Source organism: Somniosus microcephalus, chromosome 3 (genome assembly GCF_052327205.1).
Source record: "Somniosus microcephalus isolate GS21.2 chromosome 3, FLI_Smic_1.0, whole genome shotgun sequence".
Classification (NCBI taxonomy): domain Eukaryota; kingdom Metazoa; phylum Chordata; class Chondrichthyes; order Squaliformes; family Somniosidae; genus Somniosus; species Somniosus microcephalus.
The window spans coordinates 234,125,796-234,147,651 of record NC_140989.1 but is presented as its reverse complement, the minus strand read 5'-3'; the positions used below and the strand labels follow the sequence as shown (position 1 = coordinate 234,147,651).

General features: G+C 46.4%; 1 protein-coding gene across 1 annotated transcript in view; it reads left to right on the top strand.

Annotated features, from left to right (window-relative positions):
- astn1 (astrotactin 1) overlaps positions 1-21,856 on the top strand; it is a 3,287,998-nt gene that overhangs the window by 1,388,973 nt on the left and 1,877,169 nt on the right. The window contains exon 10 of the mRNA XM_085982255.1: positions 18,308-18,474. Within this exon, the coding sequence (XP_085838381.1) occupies positions 18,308-18,474 (167 nt within the window). The remainder of the gene's footprint in view (positions 1-18,307; positions 18,475-21,856) is intronic.

Genomic DNA, 21,856 nt, shown 5'->3' with positions numbered 1-21,856 from the left:
ATCAGTTGCAGTGTGAGCCACGTTGAGTAAACACCTGTTGTACCGTTCTCCGCAGTCTGTGTCTTATTATACCCGGACACAACAGGTTGATTTTAACTCCTGGGAGGGAACGCGGACCAGTGAATGACCGCACCGTCCGGGAGCGGCAGTGGGGTGGCCAGACGGTTTTAACGGCCAGGCTTCATTAACATGCCACTGGTTGACTTGCCGATTTTAAAACAGCCAGGAAGTCAGCGGGATGCAGCTGCCCGGCTGTAACAATCGAGCAGCAGCAGCAGCAGGCTGCCACTTGGGGACCAGAAGGAACAGTCCCCAGCAATAAGTAAGTAGCTGTAGAGAGAATTCCGGTGGGGATCCAGGACTGGGGCGCTCCAAGGTTTCCTTGTGGGGCCCAGAGAAGCACTCCTGCTCCTCCTGGCCCACAAGGAAACAACAAACGTCTAAAAATACTTTTCTGGGCCTCTTCTGAGCCTGGATCCACTTCTTGTCAGGCTTGGCAATGGCAGGGAATCTACCACAGCTTCCTCGCGCAGCCTTGGGGTTAAGGCTGATGACATCAATTTGAAATTGCACTTGGCTGAATGGGGGCAGGTGGCCACTCTGTAAAAATCTCATGGTCTGTTTATTCCGCTAAAAGTGAACAAACCCATGGGAGATTCACCAGTTTAATAGAAAAAAACATATTGGGCCTGAAACTGCGATCGGCGGCTTCCTGCGGGCGGATGCCTCCTGCCTGTAAAATATCTACGAATGTACCTGGTGGCCTGGGAGGTACGGCGGCTTACGATCCTGGGCCTCCCCGGGTCCACGCGGGCAGAGGCCCACATATCCCAGGGGCGCAGACGGTTCGCAAGCGCCCCTGGGATCTCGTGGGCCGGCCCAACCAATAAAAGAAGAGAATCCCCATTCATACTTATGGGAGTCCTGTGCGTACGGAATTGTCATACGTATGAATGGGGATCACTTAAAAAATACATGAACACATGAAATGAATTATTTTTTAAATTACATATTTAAAATTAATTAAAATGCAATTTAATTAAATATTTAATTAAAAATTTAATTTTTTGAAGAAAAAAATAATGGCCCGGAAATTCGGGTCGGAGGCTTCCCGCGGGTGCAAGCCTCCGACCTGCACTTACCTTGCGCACCGGCTGTTGAGCAGTGGGCCCCCGTGGGATTCTGATCCTGGGCCTCCTCCAACTGCCGGCGCGTAGTGTTTGCGTATCCCAGGGGCGCAGTTAGTTCGATGCGTCCCCTGGGATCACGTGGGCCATGGAGAGCCAATCGGAGCAGGGAATGCTTCATTCATAAGTTTGACAGGAAGAGCTGTCAAACCTACAAATACTGTAAGCCCCAAAACATCACTAAAAACTTCAAATATTTTTTTTTTTTAAATCATATTTTTAAAATAACTGTAAATTACATGAAATAACTATTTTAAACAATAATTTAAATTTTTGAAAAAATTAATTACATTTTCTAACAGGGCTAAAAAATAAACTTACCTTTCTTTAAAGCATTTAAAAATAATAATCCTGTGGAAAAAATGTTTTAATTTTAATTAATTCACCACTTACCTTGTTAAAAGCAAGCCTTGCGCCTGCTTTTTAAATGTGTAACTGCTGGAGACTTACCCTCCCGGAGAAACCTGGAAAAAAAATGTAAGTTCCATGCGCACGCGCTGCCTCTCCGGCGTACGCGTTCCACCTGTCAACCCCTTCTTTCAGGGGAACGGAAGTGCCGGTTTCGTTGGGCCTATGCGTGAGTACCCCGTGCGTACTCACCCGTGGAGACCCGAATTTCTGGGCCTATATGTTTTAACGGGGCTGAAAATAAACTTACCTTATTGGACAGGGTTTTTAATGTATAAGTGAGTGATCATATTTTATTTTTTTAAACTCTTATGCTGGTAAAAGCAGGCCTTACGCCTGCTTTTACCGGCGTCAGAATTTGACAGGCATTCAGCAGGCGGAGGTTGGGCCAACAGCGCAACTCTCCACCCGCAGAGGCCCATCTCCCGGGGATGCGGAGGATCTGTGACAGATCGCAAGTTCCGGGTTTTCGTGCATGCGCTTTGCATGCCTAAACCCGGAACTTGCGCGGCCCCTATGGGCGCGTACACACCTCGTACACACCCGCAGGGGTCGCAAAATACGGCCCGTTAAATTGCTGGACTGGCAAAGACTCTGCAGTCCATCTGGCTTCTTCTAAATCTCGTACCCATCAGTCGCTCAATTCTTTCAAATATCTAACCTTTCTTAATTTTTTCTGCACTATTTATTTTCAATGCCTCCCTGAACAGACCATTCCCTACATTCACCACTAAAGTAGTTAAATCTAAAATCTCTACACTCTTCTGGGCTTCATCCCATGTCCCCACGCTCTGGAGTTAATGGCAATCTTGAACATGTAATCCCTTAAGAATCTTGAATACTCACATAATCCTCGAGCCTGATCTTCTCCAGGGTAAGCAACCCCAGTGTCTTCAACCTCTCCTCAAAGCTCAGATATGTTAAGTTAGGTATCAGTTTTGGTTGTACTTTGGTTGCCCACTGTCTGGATACCCTGGCTGTCATACAGCAACTGTAGCTGAACTCGTGCCTTGAACAGACTCTTTGGGGGTGAAATTGGTCTTCTGCGATAGGTCAAAACCGGTGATAATGAATTGGCAGTCCGTTATACAACCCGCTTGATAATTTTTTCCATTGGAAAAGAAAATCGGGTGAGGTATAATTCGGGCTGATTCGTCATCTCCTGGGACCTGTCCTCCAGCCCTTTGGCTATACATGCCAAGAACTTTACTTACTGCAGCCATACCCTGCACTGTTGGTCTCATTGAGCCAGCCAGCAATACCTTCAGATCCCTTTCTTGTGTTACATCCTACACCCCAGAAACATTTGGTTTATACCCCATAATAATTGTGCCTCTTCCCAGACAGGAATATAGTGTTACTTTTGTGTCTGCGTATTTTCATTCATGCAGTATTTCAACTTGCCTGCTTTGAACAAAGTCTACTTTCTGGTACAACTGACAAGGCTGCAAAATGAACTGCATATTAAAAAAAAAATGACAAATGATTTGCGTGCCCAAATGAGTTTTTGTATCGAGCTTGACTTTTAAATGATCATCAATTTTTTAAACAGCTCAAAGGTGAAGCTGTATTAATGAGACACTACAGTTATGTCAGTGGGGAAAGCACTTGGTAGGATGTTGGACTGCAGGAGTGGTACAGGGTCAGACTGAGGTTACTGTGGGAGGCATCCAAATGCAGACAGAGGCTGCTACCATGACAGGGCTGTGGGGGTAATGCAGGGATATTGGGACTTGTACCGGAATGATGACCAGCTTGGAAAATCTTTGACAAGGGCATATCTCCTCAGAGCACAGATATCTTCCCTCTTTCAATTAAGCTCTGATTCTGTACATGGTGATAATTTCAATATATTTTAAATAATCCTTGGTCTATTTTTCAATGCATTAAGTAGAACAGATTTGCAAGGTTGCCTAGGCAACAAGGAAGACTGCAGTGTTTTCTGAACTTGATGTACATTCGTTTTTCATTATCTGATTTGTTTCTTTATGCAGTGGCAACACTTAAATAAATAACGCCTACACTCAGTAAATTATTCCTGATGGACTTCCAGTAATAATGTCACAATCTATGATTGAAAACTGCCAATGCCACAACAACCCAAAACTGAATAAGTCACCACAGCAAATTCATAATGTACATAAATATAAATAGGGAGTGACTGTAATGCAATAATCTGTTTTCTATTTGAATTACTTGAGATTCACTCTTGCAGCTTGTAATTATATCTGATGCTCAATTAGATTTTGGCCTGCAGCTCATTGACAGGTGTCCATTATTATTCTATATATAAACCACGTGAACACCTCAATTAGATTCCAGCCTGTAACCCACTCCCAGCGGTCCATTCTTTAGTACAAGAACATGCGTTGTGTATGCAAGCTGGCATGCTCTGTAGGAGTCAATCTTGGGTCTGAGGCAGACGTCCCACTCCAGATACTTGAGTACATAATCCGAGGGAGTGCTGCACTATCAGAGGTGTCGGTTTGTGTATGAAACGTTATAGAAAGGCCCTGCCTGCCTTTTCAGGTGGACGGAAAAGATCCCATGGCTCCAAAAAAGAAGAAGAAGGGCGTTCTTCCAGTGTCCTGGCCCACATTGAACCCTCAACCAACATCACTGAAACAAATGTCATGACAGGCACTGTATAAATGCAAGTTCTTCTGCATTCACATATTCGTGTTCACCCCGAGTCTGGGCCCAAAATCTACCCCTTTATCTAAGTTCCCAAAGAATGTGATGACAATCCATTCTCAAATTGTGGACAACAGAAGCTGTTACTTGTTGTGTATGTACCTTTAAGGGAATAACTGGTCTTAGACTGCAGTACCGGCAGTGACCACCCCTGTATAAAAGGCCCTAGCAGGCTTCTGTATTTTCAATCTGACGCTGCCTCTTGTTCAGTAAAGTACCTGTTAAACTGTTCTCCCGAAGTCCGTGTATTATTGAGGCGCGGACTTTACCGTGGCGATGAGTAAGTTCGAACTCACCTGCAGTGTGGCATTATCTCACGGGGATCTCGCCTGAGAGGAGGGTCCTGGAAGGTCGTAGTCTGAGCAATGGGCATCGACCGAGGGCAACCGCCCAAAGAATTCATCGGTGTTCGGAGAATCGCGGGAGAGACTGTGGTTCCAGCGAATCGTGCTGGTAGCAGGTAGCGCGCTGACCCTTCCGGACTGCGGCGGGCTCAAGCTCGATCGAGCGACTCTACAAAACGGACCGCGCAGCGTCGCCGGGAAAAGAAAACAAGAGAGAGAGGGTGGAGCGCACAGGGCGTGGTCGGTGCTCAAGAACAGGACAGCGGAGAGAAACTAAATGGGGGGAAGGAAAGCGAGACGCGCCGAAGCTGCGGGTCACCGCCATTACCCCGTAGAACGCTAGGAGCAGCGTGGCAGTAAGGGGAAGAAGCAAAAGCGCGGGAGGCACCATTTTATCCCGTTGGGGAAGAAGCAAAAGCGCGGGAGGCGCCATTTTATTCCATTGGGGAAGAAGCAAAAGCGCGGGAGGTGCCATTTTAAATCGCCCAAGATGCCGAAAAGTGGCAGTAACACTGCTTTCGACAACGAGGTAGAAGACTGGACCACGTATGTGGAAAGAATTGAAGTGTACTGCAAGGCAAATGAGGTGGCCGATGGAAAGAGGGCGTCGGTATTATTAAACCTGATGGGTGCGAGTACGTACGGCCTATTGCGGAATTTAATTACCCCAGCTAAACCAATGGAGATAAGTTTTGAGGAGATTGTTCATATCTTACAGGAACACCTAAGCCCTACACCACTGCTGATAGCAGAAAGATTCAAGTTCCATAAAAGAAACCAGCACAAAGATGAGAGCAATGCTGACTATCTTACGGAACTACGCAAGTTATCGAAGCACTGCCAGTTCGGAGCAGGACTGGCAGACACCTTACGGGATAAGTTTGTCTGCGGGCTCCAGAGCGAAGGAACCCAGAAACGACTAGTTTCAAAAAAGGACCTGACGCTAGAACAGGCTTTCAGCGTGGCAGTATCCTACGAAGCAGCAGCACGGGGAGCTGTGGAAATACAACAGAAACCACAAGAATACAGCGCTAACGAAATGGTGTATGGAGCCGAAAAGTGCTATTCCTGCGGCAGAACAACCCATGAGCAGAAGGACTGCTGGTTTAAAGACAAAATATGCAGGCAATGCGGAAAAATGGGACATATAGCAAGAGCCTGCAGGTCGGGAAAGAAGACCAACACGACAAGAACTACTAAGGAACAGTACAGGAAAGTAAAGAAACTGACAGATAGTAGTTCAGAAGATCAGGAGAGTGATAAGGACTCCGGGAGCAGGAGACTAAGTTGTTTAAAGTTACACAACGTGATCGCAAAGGAAGATCACCGAACTATTTGGGTCACCCTCATGATAGCAGGGTCCCCAGTAAAGATGGAATTGGACACAGGATCAGCCCTAACTGTCATGAATCGACGAGACTATGAGCGGCTATTCGCACACATACTCTTAAAGGACACGTCCATTGTATTGAAGACATACACGGGGTAAAAGGTCTACCCCAGAGGAAAAATAAGGGTGCCAGTTGAATATAACGGAAAGGAAACACAGAAACTATACATGTATATACTACGAGATGGAGGGCCACCATTATTGGGATGTGAATGGATCCGAAAACTACAATTGGATTGGCATTCCATTCTGGCACGAACTGTGACTGACAAAAAAGATGATGACGTCGCACCTGGACGTCTGTCACAAATTCTATCTGATGCGGAAGAGGTGTTCCAACAAGGACTTGGGACTCTAAAAGGAGTAAAGGCAACCATAAAGATTGAGGATAACGCAACCCCAAAATTTTTCATGGCCAGACCGGTGCCATACGCGATCCACCCAGCTGTGGAAGCTGAACTGGAGAGTCTGGAGCGTTCGGGGGTGCTGTCTAAGGTGGACTGGAGCGAGTGGGCCACACCCATCGTTACTGTAATGAAGAAAGCATTGAGCAGCACGCCTGGGGAGCCAAGGAAGGTTCGCATCTGTGGGGACTTCAAGGTGACTGTGAACCCAGTCCTGCACACAGTACAGTATCCGCTCCCACGGATAGAAGATATTTTCGCCTCGCTATCCAGAGGGAAACGTTTTACGAAGATTGACTTGGCTCAAGCGTATCTACAAATGGAGGTGGAAGAAGCATCTGGGAAATACCTCACGATAAACACTCACAAAGGCCTTTACAAGTACAATCGACTGGTATTCGGGGTAGCATCGGCCCCGGCTATTTGGCAGAGGGCAATGGAACAAGTCCTGCAAGGGATCCTGGGGACCCAGTGTTATTTGGACGACATCCTGGTTACGGGCGAAAATGACAATGAACACCTTGCAAACCTGGAACAGGTGCTCACGAAATTGCAGGAATATGGGCTACGAGCCAACCGTCCCAAATGCGAGTTCTTCAGGAGACAAATCTCGTATTGTGGCCACATGATTGATGAGGAAGGGTTGCATAAGTCGCCGGACAAGATTGAGGCTGTAGTCAAGGCTCCAGCACCGGAAAATGTGTCGCAACTGAGTTCGTTCCTCGGGTTGGTGAACTACTACCATAAGTTCTTGCCGAATTTATCCACAATTCTACACCCACTGAACGCCCTGCTTCAAACTGGTGTAACATGGAAATGGAGTGATGAGTGTAAGCGTGCCTTTCAGGAATGTAAATGCCTAATCACTTCAAAAGAAGTATTGGCCCACTACAACCCAACACTACCGATTCGGTTGGCATGTGATGCGTCACCTTACGGCATTGGAGCGGTGCTGTCACACAAATTCCGTGACGGTTCAGAGAGGCCAATAGCCTTTGCATCACGCTCGCTAACCTCAGCCGAGCGTAACTACGCCCAGATTGACAGGGACACCCTCAGCCTGGTGTGGGGGGTGAAGAAGTTCAATCACTATCTGCACGGGCAGAAATTCACCCTACTGACTGATCATCAACCCCTGGTCTCAATTTTTAACCCAATGAAGGGCGTTCTGGTGATGACGGCGCAACGGCTGCAAAGATGGTCACTTTTTCTAGGGGCACATCAGTATGACATAGAGTACAAAGGTACAAAACAACATGGAAACGCTGATGGGCTGTTGTGCCTACCGTTGCCTACGGCGGAAGAAGCACCTGCAGTGGACCCTGTGGAGATATTCCATGCGACCATAGTCGAATGTTTGCCTGTTACAAACGCAAGTATTGAGAAGGAAACCCGAAATGACCCGACACTCTCTCGGGTCTATGATTTGACGGTGAAGGGATGGCCAGCATATGGCGACTCACTGTTGCCAGCATTCTCGCCAAGGAGAGAACAGCTGTCAGTGTGCCGGGGAACCTTGATGTGTGGATCCCGAGTGGTAATTCCACCCAAGTTGAGAGATAGAGTGCTCAATGAGCTTCACGAGGGTCATCTGGGAGGGGTAAAAATGAAGAGCCTAGCCAAGGCGTTTGTGTGGTGGCCGGGAATCGATAAAGAAATCGAGGATATGACCAAGAGATGCACAGGATGCCAGAAGGTCCAAAACGCTCCACCACAGGCCCCGCTACATCCATGGGAGTGGCCCTCATCTCCATGGCAACGGGTACACATTGATTTCGCTGGTCCATTTATGGACTCAATGTTTCTAATCGCTGTGGACGCCCATTCGAAATGGCCAGAGGTCATTAAAATGTCCTCCACCACCACGGAGAAAACTATTGCAGTCCTAAGGACCATCTTCGCCAGGAATGGGTTGCCAGAACAGATTTGTTCCGACAATGGCCCACAGTTTGTGTCTGCGGATTTCCGGAGGTTCCTGAAGAATAATGGGGTGAAACATTACACATCTGCCCCATATCATCCAGCCACAAATGGATTGGCTGAGAGGTTTGTTCAGACCTTTAAAAAGGCCATAAAGGCAATGTATAATGACGACATACCACTGCAACACAAGGTGGATAACTTCTTGTTTGCTTACCGCAATGCGACACTTGCAGTAACCAACCAAACTCCAGCCGTACTGTTTTTCAACCGGAGACTAAGATGTCACCTGGATTTGCTCAAACCAAACATAAGACAAGATGTTGAGGATAAGCAGTTCCAGCACATAAATGAGAAGCCAACCAGGAGCTTCAAGATAGGGCAACCAGTCTTGGCCCGCGACTACCGAACAGAAAAATGGCAGACAGGAATGATATGTACACAGCAGGGACCACTAATGTACACAGTGGACGTTGGAGAAAGCATCGTGAGACGCCATGCTGACCAGATTCTAGAGTCACAGGAACAAGCCAAACCTATACCACAAGCATGTGCACCTGGTAATGAGCCCGAAGTACAGATTGCGTCGACCTCAGAAGCAGGGGTATTGGAAGCTGACGAACCAACCAATGACAATGAGCCAGAATTGACTCCACCGCCAGAACAGGATACTCGAGAAAGGCGCTATCCAGTCAGGATCAGGAAGCCTCCTCAAAGACTGAACTTATAAATGACTATTTCAGTTGATGTATATATTACTGAGAAAATTGTAATTATAATTAGTTATTATTTAGTTGTTAAATGAATGTTATGTACTGTTTATCTAAAAGGGGAGGAATTGTTGTGTATGTACCTTTAAAGGAATAACTGGTCTTAGACTGCAGTACCGGCAGTGACCACCCCTGTATAAAAGGCCCTAGCAGGCTTCTGTATTTTCAGTCTGACGCTGCCTCCTGTTCAGTAAATTACCTGTTAAACTGTTCTCCCGAAGTCCGTGTATTATTGAGGCACGGACTTTACATTACTATATTAACATGGCAATTAGAAATGAATGGAATGAATTTAAGAATTGAAGTTGCAACAAAATGTGTTACTGGTTTTTTTTGACACTGCAATTGTAACAGATTCAGTGCAGGCCTACTAAAAGAAATCACATCCACAGCCACTCAGTCAGAACAACAAAAGGTTAGTGATGAACATTACAGCACAGAAAGTAGGGCTAAACGGGTCTTTCTCAGGTTGGCAGGTTGTAACTAGTGGGGTGTGCCGCAAGGATCAGTGCTGGGGCCTCAGCTATTAAAAATCTATATTAATGACTTAGATGAAGGGACCGAGTGTAATGTATCCAACTTTGCTGACGATACAAAGCTAGGTGGGACAGTAAGCTGTGAGGAGAACACAAAGTGCTAGATTTTGCCAGCCCTGGGAGGCGGGTTTGGAGGCGGGACTGCCGGGAAAATGGCATAATTTGGGGGCGGGTGCCCAACCCGCCTCCGTGCCATCTTGCCAGAAGGCGGGTAGCCGTCCCGCGCCGGGTCCTGTCTCCTTGGAGGCGGGAAGGGATTAGTGACACTTAACTGCCTGTTAACAGGCAGATAAGAGGATTATCCCCATTTTGTCCATACAAGTGCGGGCTTCCCGAAGGCTCCGAACCCCGCCAGGGTCACCGAGGCGAGTAGTGGGTCTGCAGGGATCGGAGGGGTGCAAAAGTGTGCTGTGAAGGTAAGTGATGGGTGCAAGTGTGGAAAGGTGAATCTGTGAGGTAAGTGGACAGTGTTAAAAAAAGATTACTTACCTTTGTTTCTTCCTGCAGGCTTCAGTCGGTTTGTATACGGAGAGTCTCGCACCTCTGCGGCAGAGATGACAGATGGCCGTTGCATTCTCCAATGCAACAACCATCTAATTCCTGCAAAAGAAAGAGGTTTCATGAGTTCTTGTACTCAAGAACTCATCAAACTACAGAGAATGTCAGTGTTTGACAGCTTCACAGAGCTGTCAAACGATGACAATTCATCTGTCAAAAATTTTTGACAGATGAAACGTCATACGTTGATGTTCTCTGTAACCGGCTTTCCATTAATTGGCCTGCTAAGCCTGCTGGGTGGGCTTAACAAGGTCAATCAAGGGAAAATAGCGTGGGTTGGCCAGAAGTTGATGGAGGTGGGACTGAAACCTGACAAGTGGGAGTCCCGCCTCCAAAAGCTCCCCATTGGCAAAATCCAGCCCACAGAGTCTGCAAAGGGATATAGATAGACTAAGTGAGTGGGCAGTAAGGTGGCAGACAGAGTATAATGTAGGGGAATGTGAGGTTATTCACTTTGGTAGGAAGAATAGAAAAACGGAATATTTTTTAAATGGTGACTTCCAAATGTTGGTGTTCAGAGAGATTTGGGTGTCCTCGTGCAAGAAACACAGAAAGCTAGCATGCAGGTACAGCAAGCAATAAGGAAAGCAAATGGCATGGTGGCCTTTATTGCAAGGGGGTTGGAGTATAAAAGTAATGGAGTTTTGCTACAATTATACAGGGCCTTGGTGAGACCACACCTGGAGTACTGTGCACAGTTTTGGTCTCCTTATCTAAGAAAGGATATACTTGCCTTGGAGGCGGTGCAACGAAGGTTCACTAGATTGATTCCTGGGATGAGAGGGTTGTCCTATGATGAGAGATTGTGTAGAATGGGCCTATACTCTCTGGGGTTTAGAAGAATGAGAGGTGATCTCATTGAAACATACAAGATTCTGAGGGGGATTGACAGGATAGATTCTGAGAGGTTGTTTCCCCTGGCTGGAGTATCTAGAACTAGGGGGCATAGTCTGAGGATAAAGGGTCAGCCATTTAAGACTGAGATGAGGAGTAATTTCTTCACTCAGAAAGTTGTGAATCTTTGGAATTCTCTGCCCCAGAGCATTGTGGATGTTGAGTCTTTGATAAATTCAAGGCTGAGATCGATAGATTTTTGAATCTTAAGGGAATCAAGGGATATGGGGATAGTTCAGGAAAGTGGAGTTGAGATGAAAGATCAGCCATGATCTTAATGAATGGCGGAGCAGGCTCGAGGGGCCGTATGGCCTTCTCCTGCTCCTATTTCTTATGTTCTTAGATAAAAAGTGAATTCATAAATTATTAGAACAGTGGCCATCACTGAATCAATAATAAGTTCATAGAGCAGTGGGCATGAGCAAATAAATTAATGGAAATGTGGGCACTGGTGAATCAATGAATTAATGGAGCAGTAATCACACAAACAAATGAATAAATTAAAGAAACAATGATATAAGTGAATGCATGAATTAATAGAGCAACAGCTGCCAAGCAAATCAATAAATTAAAACAATGACAACACAAGATAAACAAGCGAGTCAAAGGAGAAACAAGAACTCATCTTTTTTTAATCCATCTCTGTTGCCATTTTTCTGCAGGTTTGTGCTAATCCTGGTCTTGGAGGCAGACCCAGGAGGTGAGTGGGGATGGGGCAGAGCTGGGAGCGAAGCCTAAATAGAGCGAGCAGGGCTAGGTGTCGAGATGAAATAGGAGTAGGACTATAGGAGGTGAGAAATCTTTTGGAGGCCCAAGTGCAGAGAGCGTGGCCTAAGGCCAGAAATCTTTTTTGCTGCTTCTGGCCAGTAACCCTAACAAAGTGGGGACCAAAAGCAAAATTTAAAACTAACATTTCAAATGTGTGTTGGATCCAGATAAGCTTTATGTGATTGTTTGACCAAGCCCAACAGCAGGGAACAGCTAAGGGAAGAATATGACTCGCGCGCCGGAAAAGTGATGCAGAAGAATGGGAGAAGCGTAGCTTGGGTCTGGGATCGGGAAAAAAGACCAATTGTAGGAACAGGAGTAGATCGTTCAGCCCTTTAAGCTTGTTCCGCCATTCAATTAGATCATGGCTGATCTGTACCTCAACACCATTTACCTGCTAAAGCAGCTCCAAAGAAGAGGGTTTGACAGCCAAACCCGGGCCAGAGGTGGATGTCAGCGGGGATGAAGGAAAATGGACCCAGAACCCAAAAAACTCAGGCATTGTGAATGGAAAGTGCCTTAAAGGGGACTAATGCCAGGGCTGGGGTCTGAGAAAAATACAGCTGGAGCTGGAAAGGATGACAAAGTGTTGTTCACAGAGGAGTGGGAAGCAGAAAAGAAGCTGTAATGTATGTACCTTTAAGGGAGAGAACTACTTTTTACAGCTCCTGTATACTGTAGTACCGGCAGTGACCACACCTGTATATAAACCCTGAGTAGTGATCTGTATAGTTAGTTCTAGAGTAACCCTCATTCAGTAAACACCTGTTGTACTGTTTCTCTTGCCGTCTGTGTCTTATTATACACAGACACAACATTGGCGACGAGCAGATTCGAACCTACCTGCAACTATGCATCACCTCCCAGGGATTCGCTCCTGGAGAACAGTGAAAGGAGGTCGAGTCCAGAAGCACGGGCGTCGACCACGGGCAACTGCCCAGTCATCCAGCGGAGATTTGAGCATCGCAGGGGAGGCTGTCGAGAGCCAGGCTTGGCTTTCCAGTCACGGTGGTCCAGCGAAACGGGCTGGCAACAGGTACTGCGCAGACCCTTCCCGGACAGCGGCGGCTAGAGCCGACCGAGCGGCACAGAAAAAGGCCGAGCAGCGTCGACGGGGGAGAGAGAGAGGGCAGAGCGCACAGGGCGCAGCCGGTGTTCAGGACTGAGTGGCGACAACGGGGAGAGAGACGAGAGAGAGCAGAGCGCAGCCGGTGTTCAAGGGCCGAGCAGCGTCAACGGGGGAGAGAGGTGAGAGAGAGCAGAGCGCAGCCGGTGTTCAAGCGCCGAGCAGCATCAACGGGGGAGAGAGGCGTGCAGGAAAATGCGAGGTGCTGCCATTGCCACGAGGACCGCAGAGAGCGGCATTGGCAGCAGCGCAGGAGCAGCGCACGAAACCCACAGGGCATCGCCATTTGCCACAAGGACCGCCGAGAGCGGCGTTGGCAGCAGCGCGGGAGACGCCATTTTAAGTCGCAGCAGGGAAGAAAGGAAAGCGCGGGAGACGCCATTTTAAGCCAGTCTAACCACACCCAAAAATGCCGAACAGTGGCAGTATCACAGCGTTCGACAATGAAGTCGAAGATTGGACGACATATGTCGAACGCATAGAAGTATACTGCAAGGCGAATGAAGTGCCAGATGACAAGAAAGTGCTGGTATTGTTGAATTCAATGGGTGCAAAAACGTATGGCTTACTACGAAACCTAGTAACCCCAGAGAAGCCAGTAGAAAAGGATTTTGAAAACATAGTGTCAATCCTACAGGACCACTTAAACCCCACACCACTGCTGATAGCAGAAAGATTTAAGTTTCACAAAAGGAACCAACATAAAGATGAAAGTAATGCTGAGTATTTAACGGAACTGCGCAAGCTATTGAAACACTGCCAGTTTGGAATGGGACTAGCAGATACTTTAAGGGACAAGTTTGTGTGTGGGCTTCAAAGTGAAGGAACCCAGAAACGACTTCTATCAGAAAAGGATCTTACGCTGGACAAGGCTTTCAGCATTGCAGTATCACACGAAGCAACAGCATGGGGCGCTGCAGAGATACAACGGAGACCGCAAGAATATGGCACAAATGAAATGTCATATGGAACAGTGAAGTGCTATCGCTGCGGCAGAACAGCACACGACCATCAGGATTGCTGGTTCAAGGACAAAGTGTGCAGACAGTGTGGAAAAGTAGGACACATAGCAAGAGTCTGCAGGTCGGGAAAGAAAACCAGCAGCAAGAAATCTCCACAGGAGAAGTACAAGAAGGTACATAAGGTGACGGAGAGTAGTTCAGATGAACAGAAAAGTGATACAGACTCCGAAAGCAAGGAGCTGGGTTGTCTGAAACTACATAATGTGATCAAAACGGAGGATCACCAAACTATCTGGGTCACGCTCAAGATAGCAGGAGTCCAAGTGAAAATGGAATTGGACACAGGATCAGCCCTAACAGTCATAAACCGAAGGGACTACAAGCGGCTATTCTCACATATACCCTTGAGAGATACAAAGATTGTCTTGAAGACGTACACGGGGCAAAAAGTCTACCCCAAAGGAAAAATAAGGGTGAACGTTATATATAACGGCAAGGAAACCCCAAAAATGGACCTATATGTATTGCCAGATGGAGGACCACCACTACTAGGACGTGAATGGATCCGGAAGATACAGCTAGATTGGCATTCCATACAAGCACTGACTGTAGATGCCAAAAAGGATGACGACGTCACACCTGGACGACTGTCAAAAATGCTAACTGACGCACAAGAAGTGTTCCAGCAGGGACTCGGGACACTAAAAGGCATAACAGCGACGATTAAAATAGAGGAAAATGCAAGCCCAAAGTTTTTTAAGGCCAGACCGGTACCTAATGCGATCCGCCCAACCGTCGAAGCAGAGCTGGAAGGTTTGGAAAGTTCAGGAGTACTGTTCAAAGTGGACTGGAGCGAGTGGGCTACACCCATCATTCCTGTAATGAAGAGGTCATTGAGTAATACGCCTGGGGAACTAAAGAAGGTTCGCATCTGTGGGGACTTTAAGGTGACAGTGAACCCAGTCCTTCACACTGTACAATATCCGCTTCCGCGGATTGAAGATATTTTCGCCTCGCTATCAGGAAGGAAACGCTTCACTAAGATTGATCTGGCCCAGGCGTACCTGCAAATGGAGGTAGAAGAAGCCTCGAAACAGTACCTCACGATCAACACTCATAAAGGTCTCTACCAATACAACCGGCTGGTGTTTGGGGTAGCATCTGCTCCGGCTATTTGGCAAAGGGCAATGGAACAAGTCCTGCAAGGGATTCCAGGGACCCAGTGTTATTTGGACGACATCCTGGTCACGGGCGAAAATGACAGTGATCACCTCGCCAACCTGGAGCAGGTGCTCACTAGATTGAAGGAATATGGGCTCCGAGCTAATCGCCACAAATGCGAGTTTTTCCAGAAGCAGATCTCGTATTGTGGCCACGTTAAAGAGGGGTTACAAAAGTCCCCTGAAAAGATTGAGGCAGTAGTCAAGGCTCCAGCACCGGAAAATGTGTCACAACTGAGGTCGTTCCTCGGGCTGGTGAACTACTACCATAAGTTCTTGCCGAATTTGTCTACAGTACTACACCCACTGCAAACGGGGGTACCATGGAAGTGGAGTGACGAATGTAAACGAGCTTTCCAGAAGAGCAAAGCATTGATCACATCAAAAGAGGTGTTGGCTCATTTCAACCCAGCACTACCAATTCGGTTGGCGTGTGATGCATCACCCTTTTGCATTGGAGCGGTGCTGTCGCACAAATTCCCGGACGGCTCGGAGAGGCCAGTAGCATTTGCGTCTCGGTCACTAACCTCAGCCGAGCGTAACTACGCCCAGATTGAGAGGGAGGCCCTCAGCCTAGTGTGGAGAGTGAAAAAGTTCAATCACTATCTGCACGGGCAGAAGTTCACCTTGCTGACTGACCACCAACCACTTGTCTCCATCTTTAATCCAAAGAAGGGCGTTCCGGTGATGACTGCGTAACGGCTATAAAGATGGTCCCTTTTTCTAGGGGCGCACCAATATGAAATCGAGTATAAGGGCACGAAACAGCATGGAAACGCTGATGGGCTATCACGCCTGCCACTGCCTACTGCGGAGGAAGCACCAGCAGTGGATCCTGTCGAAATATTTAATTCGACTATAATTGAATGCTTGCCAGTAACTAACGCTGGTATAGAGAAGGAGACCCGAAATGACCCGACACTGTCTCGGATATATGATTTGACGGTGAAGGGGTGGCCAGCACATGGCGACTCACTGTTGCCAGCATTCTCATCCAGAAGAGAACAGCTGTCAGTATGCCAGGGGACCTTGATGTGTGGATCCCGAGCGGTAATTCCACCCAAGTTAAGGGAGAGAGTGCTCAATGAGCTTCACGAAGGTCATCTGGGAGGGGTGAAAATGAAAAGCCTTGCTAGGGCTTCTGTGTGGTGGCCGGGGATCGATCAGCAAATCGAGGACCTGACAAAGAGCTGCTCAGGATGCCAGAAGGTCCAAAATGCACCACCACATGCCCCTCTACACCCATGGGAGTGGCCCTCATCTCCATGGCAACGGGTGCATATTGATTTTGATGGTCCACTCATGGACTCAATGTTTTTAATAGCCGTGGATGCGCACTCAAAATGGCCTGAGGTGATCAAAATGTCCTCCACCACCACGGAGAAAACGATTGCAGTCCTACGGACCATTTTTGCCAGGAACGTCTTGCCAGAGCAGATTTGCTCTGATAACGGACCACAGTTTGTGTCCGAAGAGTTTCGAAGATTTATGTAAAGGAATGGGGTAAGGCATTACACATCCGCCCCGTATCATCCAGCCACAAATGGATTGGCTGAGAGGTTTAAAAAAGCAGTAAAGGCCATGTGCAATGATGACATTCCACTGCAGCGTAAGGTAGACAATTTCCTGTTAGCCTACAGAAATACGACACATGCAGTCACCAACCAGGCCCCGGCCATGATGTTCTTTAACTGAAGGTTGAGATCTCGTCTGGATTTGCTCAGACCAAATGTACGAAGAGATGTTGAGAGTAAGCAATTCCAGCACATCAATGAGAAGCTGACAAGGAGCTTCAATGTAGGGCAACCAGTCTTGGCCCGCGACTACCGAACAGAGAAATGGCAACCAGGAACGATATGCACACGGCAGGGGCCACTAATGTACACAGTGGATGTTGGGGAGAACATTGTGAGACGCCATGCTGACCAAACCCTAGAGTCACAGGAACGAGTCAACCCCATGTCTCGGCCATACGTACCTGGTGAGGAACCCGACGTACAGGTCGCATCTACCTCAGAAACAACAGCATTGGAAGCTGATGAATCAACTGACGTCAGGGTGCTAGAATCGCCTCCGCACCAAGAGCGAGACACTCAGGAAAGGCGTTATCCAGAAAGAATCAGGAAGCCTCCCCAAAGACTGAATTTATAAATAGACTATTTTCAGCTAATGTTGCATGTTAAAAGTGTTAATTGTAATTAGTTTGATATTTAATTGTTAAATGAGTGTTATGGTACTGTTAATCTAAAAGGGGAGGACCTTTAAGGGGAGAACTACTTTTTATAGCTCCTGTATACTGTAGTACCGGCAGTGACCACACCTGTATATAAACCCTGAGTAGTGATCTGTACAGTTAGTTCTGGAGTAACCCTCATTCAGTAAACACCTGTTGTACCGTTTCTCCTGCAGTCTGTGTCTTATTATACACAGACACAACAGAAGCCTTACCATAGATGTTAAAAATTTAAAAGAGAAAGCCAAGACCCAGGGCGGTGAGTAGGAGTGGGACAAGGCTGGGGAGGCCAAAGAGCCCGGGAGCTGGAAGACAGACTGGGGAGGCACCACTGCAGCATCCAGTGGCTGGTGTCTGAAACTATGCTGACAGCAAGCGTGGACATTTCAAATGGCTACATACTTGTTTTACATTAAATGTTAACCAGAGATCACAACAGCAGGAAATAGAGTTTATGGACAGGAAGTGTGTGCCTAATGCAAGATTTTTAATAATATATCGATAAACCATCTCTGCCCTTCAATTAGATTCCAACCTCTAACTCGCTCCTGCAATATCCCTAGATTTGATATCAGGCTTGAACCTTTTCCCCAGTATCCTTACTCAGAGTACATCAATGGACGTAATAGTGTTAAAAGGTGTCTTTGGACCATAAAAAGCTGATGGAATCCATTGGGTGAAATACAAAAGAGGGTTAAAGACTATTTGGTGCATTGTTATTATGATCAAAGAAACAGAAGTACTGCACAGGCTGACAGTCGCTTGCTTATTAATATTGCTTGCCCATAATCGGCACATCGTTCAATCCTATCACATTTTTGTTTTATTACTTACACCGTGGGTCATCTCTTATTCATTCTGTAACCGTTCTTGTCCCATTGCTTTTCTTGCAGTGCCCTCTGGGACTCAGCCCAATGAAGGATGGCTCCGGCTGTTATGACCGACACATTGGCATTGACTGTTCGGACGGGATGAATGGTGGTTGTGAGCAGCTGTGCCTGCAGCAGACCGTGCCTCTACCAGATAACCCCTCCCTCTACAACATCGTGATGTTCTGCGGGTGAGTCTCCAGCATTCCCTTGCTCCGTGAATTACAGAGAAGTAAAGTGTGAAGGAAAAACAAGTCTTGATGTGCTGACTGGAACTGAAACACAACGACAGTAAATATTAAATATTTCACGATATCAGCAGGCAGTCCTTATTCTCCATTCATTTTACATATTTCTAATGTATGCTTAGCTCCTTCTTCGAAAATGGTTCAGGTCTGATAAGTAACACCCTGACTTAATGGCCCAGAAATTCGGGTCGGGGGCTTCCCGCGGGTGCAAGCCCCCGACCTGCACTTAGCTTGCGCGCCGGCCGTTGAGCTGTGGGCTTGCGTGGAATTCCGATCCTGGGCCTGCTCCAGCTGCCAGCGCGCTGTGCTTGCGTATCCCAGGGCCGCAGTTAGTTCGATGCGGCCCCTGGGATCACGTGGGCCATGGAGAGCCAATCGGAGCAGGGAATGCTCCATTCATAAGATTGACAGGAGGAGCTGTCAAAACTTATAAATACTACGGGCCCCAAAACATCACTAAATCTTCAAATAATTTTTTTTTTTAAATCACATTTTTAAAATAAACTATAAATGACATGAAATAACTATTTTAAACAATAATTTAAATTTTTGAAAAAAATAATTTTATTTTCTAACGGGGCTAAAAATAAACTTAAAGTATTTTAAAATAATAAGCCTGTGGAAAAAATGTTTTAATTTTAATTAATTCACCACTTACCTTGTAAAAGCAGGCCTTACGCCTGCTTTTTATATGTGTAAATTCTGCAGACTTACCCTCCCGGGAAAACCTGTAAAAAAAAACTAAGTTCGATGCGCACACGCAGCCTCTCCCACGCATGCGTTGGAACTCTGAACCCCTTCGTTCAGGGGAACGGAAGTGCCGGTTTCCCGCACATGCGCAGTGCATGCAGGAAACCGGCACTTCCATTGGGCTTACGGGTGAGTACCCCATGCGTACTTACCCGTGGAGACCCGAATTTCTGGGCCAATATTTAAAGTGCTGATTTAGTGAAGAACACATCAGGTTAAAGAGGATGATTCACTGCTAGTTTCTGTGTGCATCATTGTCAGCCCTTATACCTTTTACCATGTACCTTTTACATGCAGTAAAAATAAATGATTTTACTGCCTTTGAGGGAATGGCACTGTTGGCCCTTGTGGTACTATACCAATAACCCAGGGGTCAGGATTTCAAATCCCACCATGGCAAGTGCGGAAACAGAATGAAATAAATCTGGTAATTTGTGAGCTGGCAGCAGGAAAGAATAACCATGAAAACTGCTGGATTGTTGTAAAAACCTAACTGCTTCCTTAATGTCCTTCAGGAAGGGAATCTGCCATCCCTTATCCAGCCTGGCCTACATGTGATTCTAGACGATGTGGTTCACTCTGAATGCCCTCAGAATTGGCCTAGCAACCCATTTAGTTGTGTTCAAGAAAAATAACACCTTCATCTGCGCTACTGTTTAGTCCTGTATATATAAAGTGCATACCGGATTAAAGCGAATGATTCACTCCTGTGTGGTACTGTACACCTTTTGGGTGCCAGTGTCAGATCCTGTGTGTATATATGCAGTATACACAAGGGAGAAATAGATACTTCATTCGTGACTGAAACTGAGAAACTTTTGTTTCACTCAGTGTCAATGCGTGTATACTGCACACCTGATAAAAGACTTTGTTCTATTATGTAGCTTGTATCTCATTGTCAGCCCCTATTCATGACACAAAGATCAGATCCCCACAATCATCAGATGTGCAGACAAAAGCAGAGCGATTAACCAGGTTTAAGCAAAAGAACAAAAAATGAACTCTATAATGTTGAGCTTAGGATAATCCTTATTCTGCCCTTCTACTACAGGCATGCATACTCGACAGACAGAGCCATCTGATTAATAATCTTTATAAATGAACACACTTGTACAATCCATTACATGTAGCGCTCATGAGATTGGTACCCAAAAACTCACGAACAGAGACCTCATCGGGCGTTGTAAACTGTAATTAAAACTGCTCATTGTAGCTCTATATAACACTAGGTAGAATTGCTATAGTGCAGGGTGCAATATCTTTATATGGGTAATCACGTAATAAGCATGTGGTCAATGTGTAAGCACGTTTCTACCATGTGCGATTAATGCGTAAGTACGTATGGCTACGTCATCGTGTCAACACGGATCATACCCCCTTCCCACGCATGCTCATTAGTTCCTTTTTTTTATTCATGGGACGGAGGCGTCGCCGGCAAGGCCAGCATTTATTGCCCATGTCTACTTGCCCTTGAGAAGGTGGTGGCAAGCCGCCATTTCAGAGTCAACCACATTGTTGTGGGTCTGGGTAATGACGGCAGATTTCCATCCTAGGGATTTTATGACAATCCAATAGTTTCATGGTCACTATTACTGATCCTAGCTTTTTATTCCAGATTTTATTTAATTAACTGAATTTAAATTTCCCAGCTGCCATGGTGGGATTTGAACTCTCACCTCCGGATCATTAGTCCAGGCCTCTGGATTACTACAAAATCAAAATACTGCGGATGCTGGAAATCTGACATAGCAACAGAAAATGCTGGAAATACTCAACAGGTCAGGCAGCATCTGTGGAGAGAGAAACAGAGTTAACATTTTAGGTCGATGACCCTCTGTCAGAACTGGAAAAAGTTAAAGATGTAACAGGTTTTTAAGCAAGTGCAGGGGCAGGGAAAGCGGGGAGGGGAGGAAAGAACATTTTCAACACTTCTACCAGATCTCCTTTTAAACTTATTTTACTGTAGTAAAAAGAGACTGTTTCTCTAGTCTCTCTTCACAAGTAAAGTCTCTTATCACTTGCATCATCTCCATGACCTTGACATCCTTACTGAAGTAAGGTACTCAAAACTGGGCACAATATTATAACCACAGCCTAATCAATAATTTATGTAGATGTGGCATTGTCTCTGATCTTTTACTCAATGCCTCTATTTATGCCTTCAGGCACCTGGGCCCTATGCTCTGGAATTCTCTCTCTACACTCATCTGCCTGGCAATCTCCCGCTCCTCTTTGAAGGCCATGCTTAAAACCCACTTCTTTGGCCATCCGTTCTTTGATTAGCACCTATGAAGTGTCGTTGGATGTTTTTTTCCCTACGTTAAAGGCGCTACATAAATGCAAGTTGTTGTCATGAAACTTAGGGTCCCATAAACAGCTTGATCAACTTGTCTTCCCACTTTTAAAGATATGAGCATCTGAACCGCTGAGGGCTCCCTGCGCGCCTGAAACTGTATTGGGAGCATAATAATCGGTGATGCCAGTTTACTTATTCTGTCAGCGCAGAGTCTTGTGGGCGCACAGCGGTCCTAAGTGCCAGGATCGCTGAATCCCCCTCAGCCCAGTAAGGGTTAAT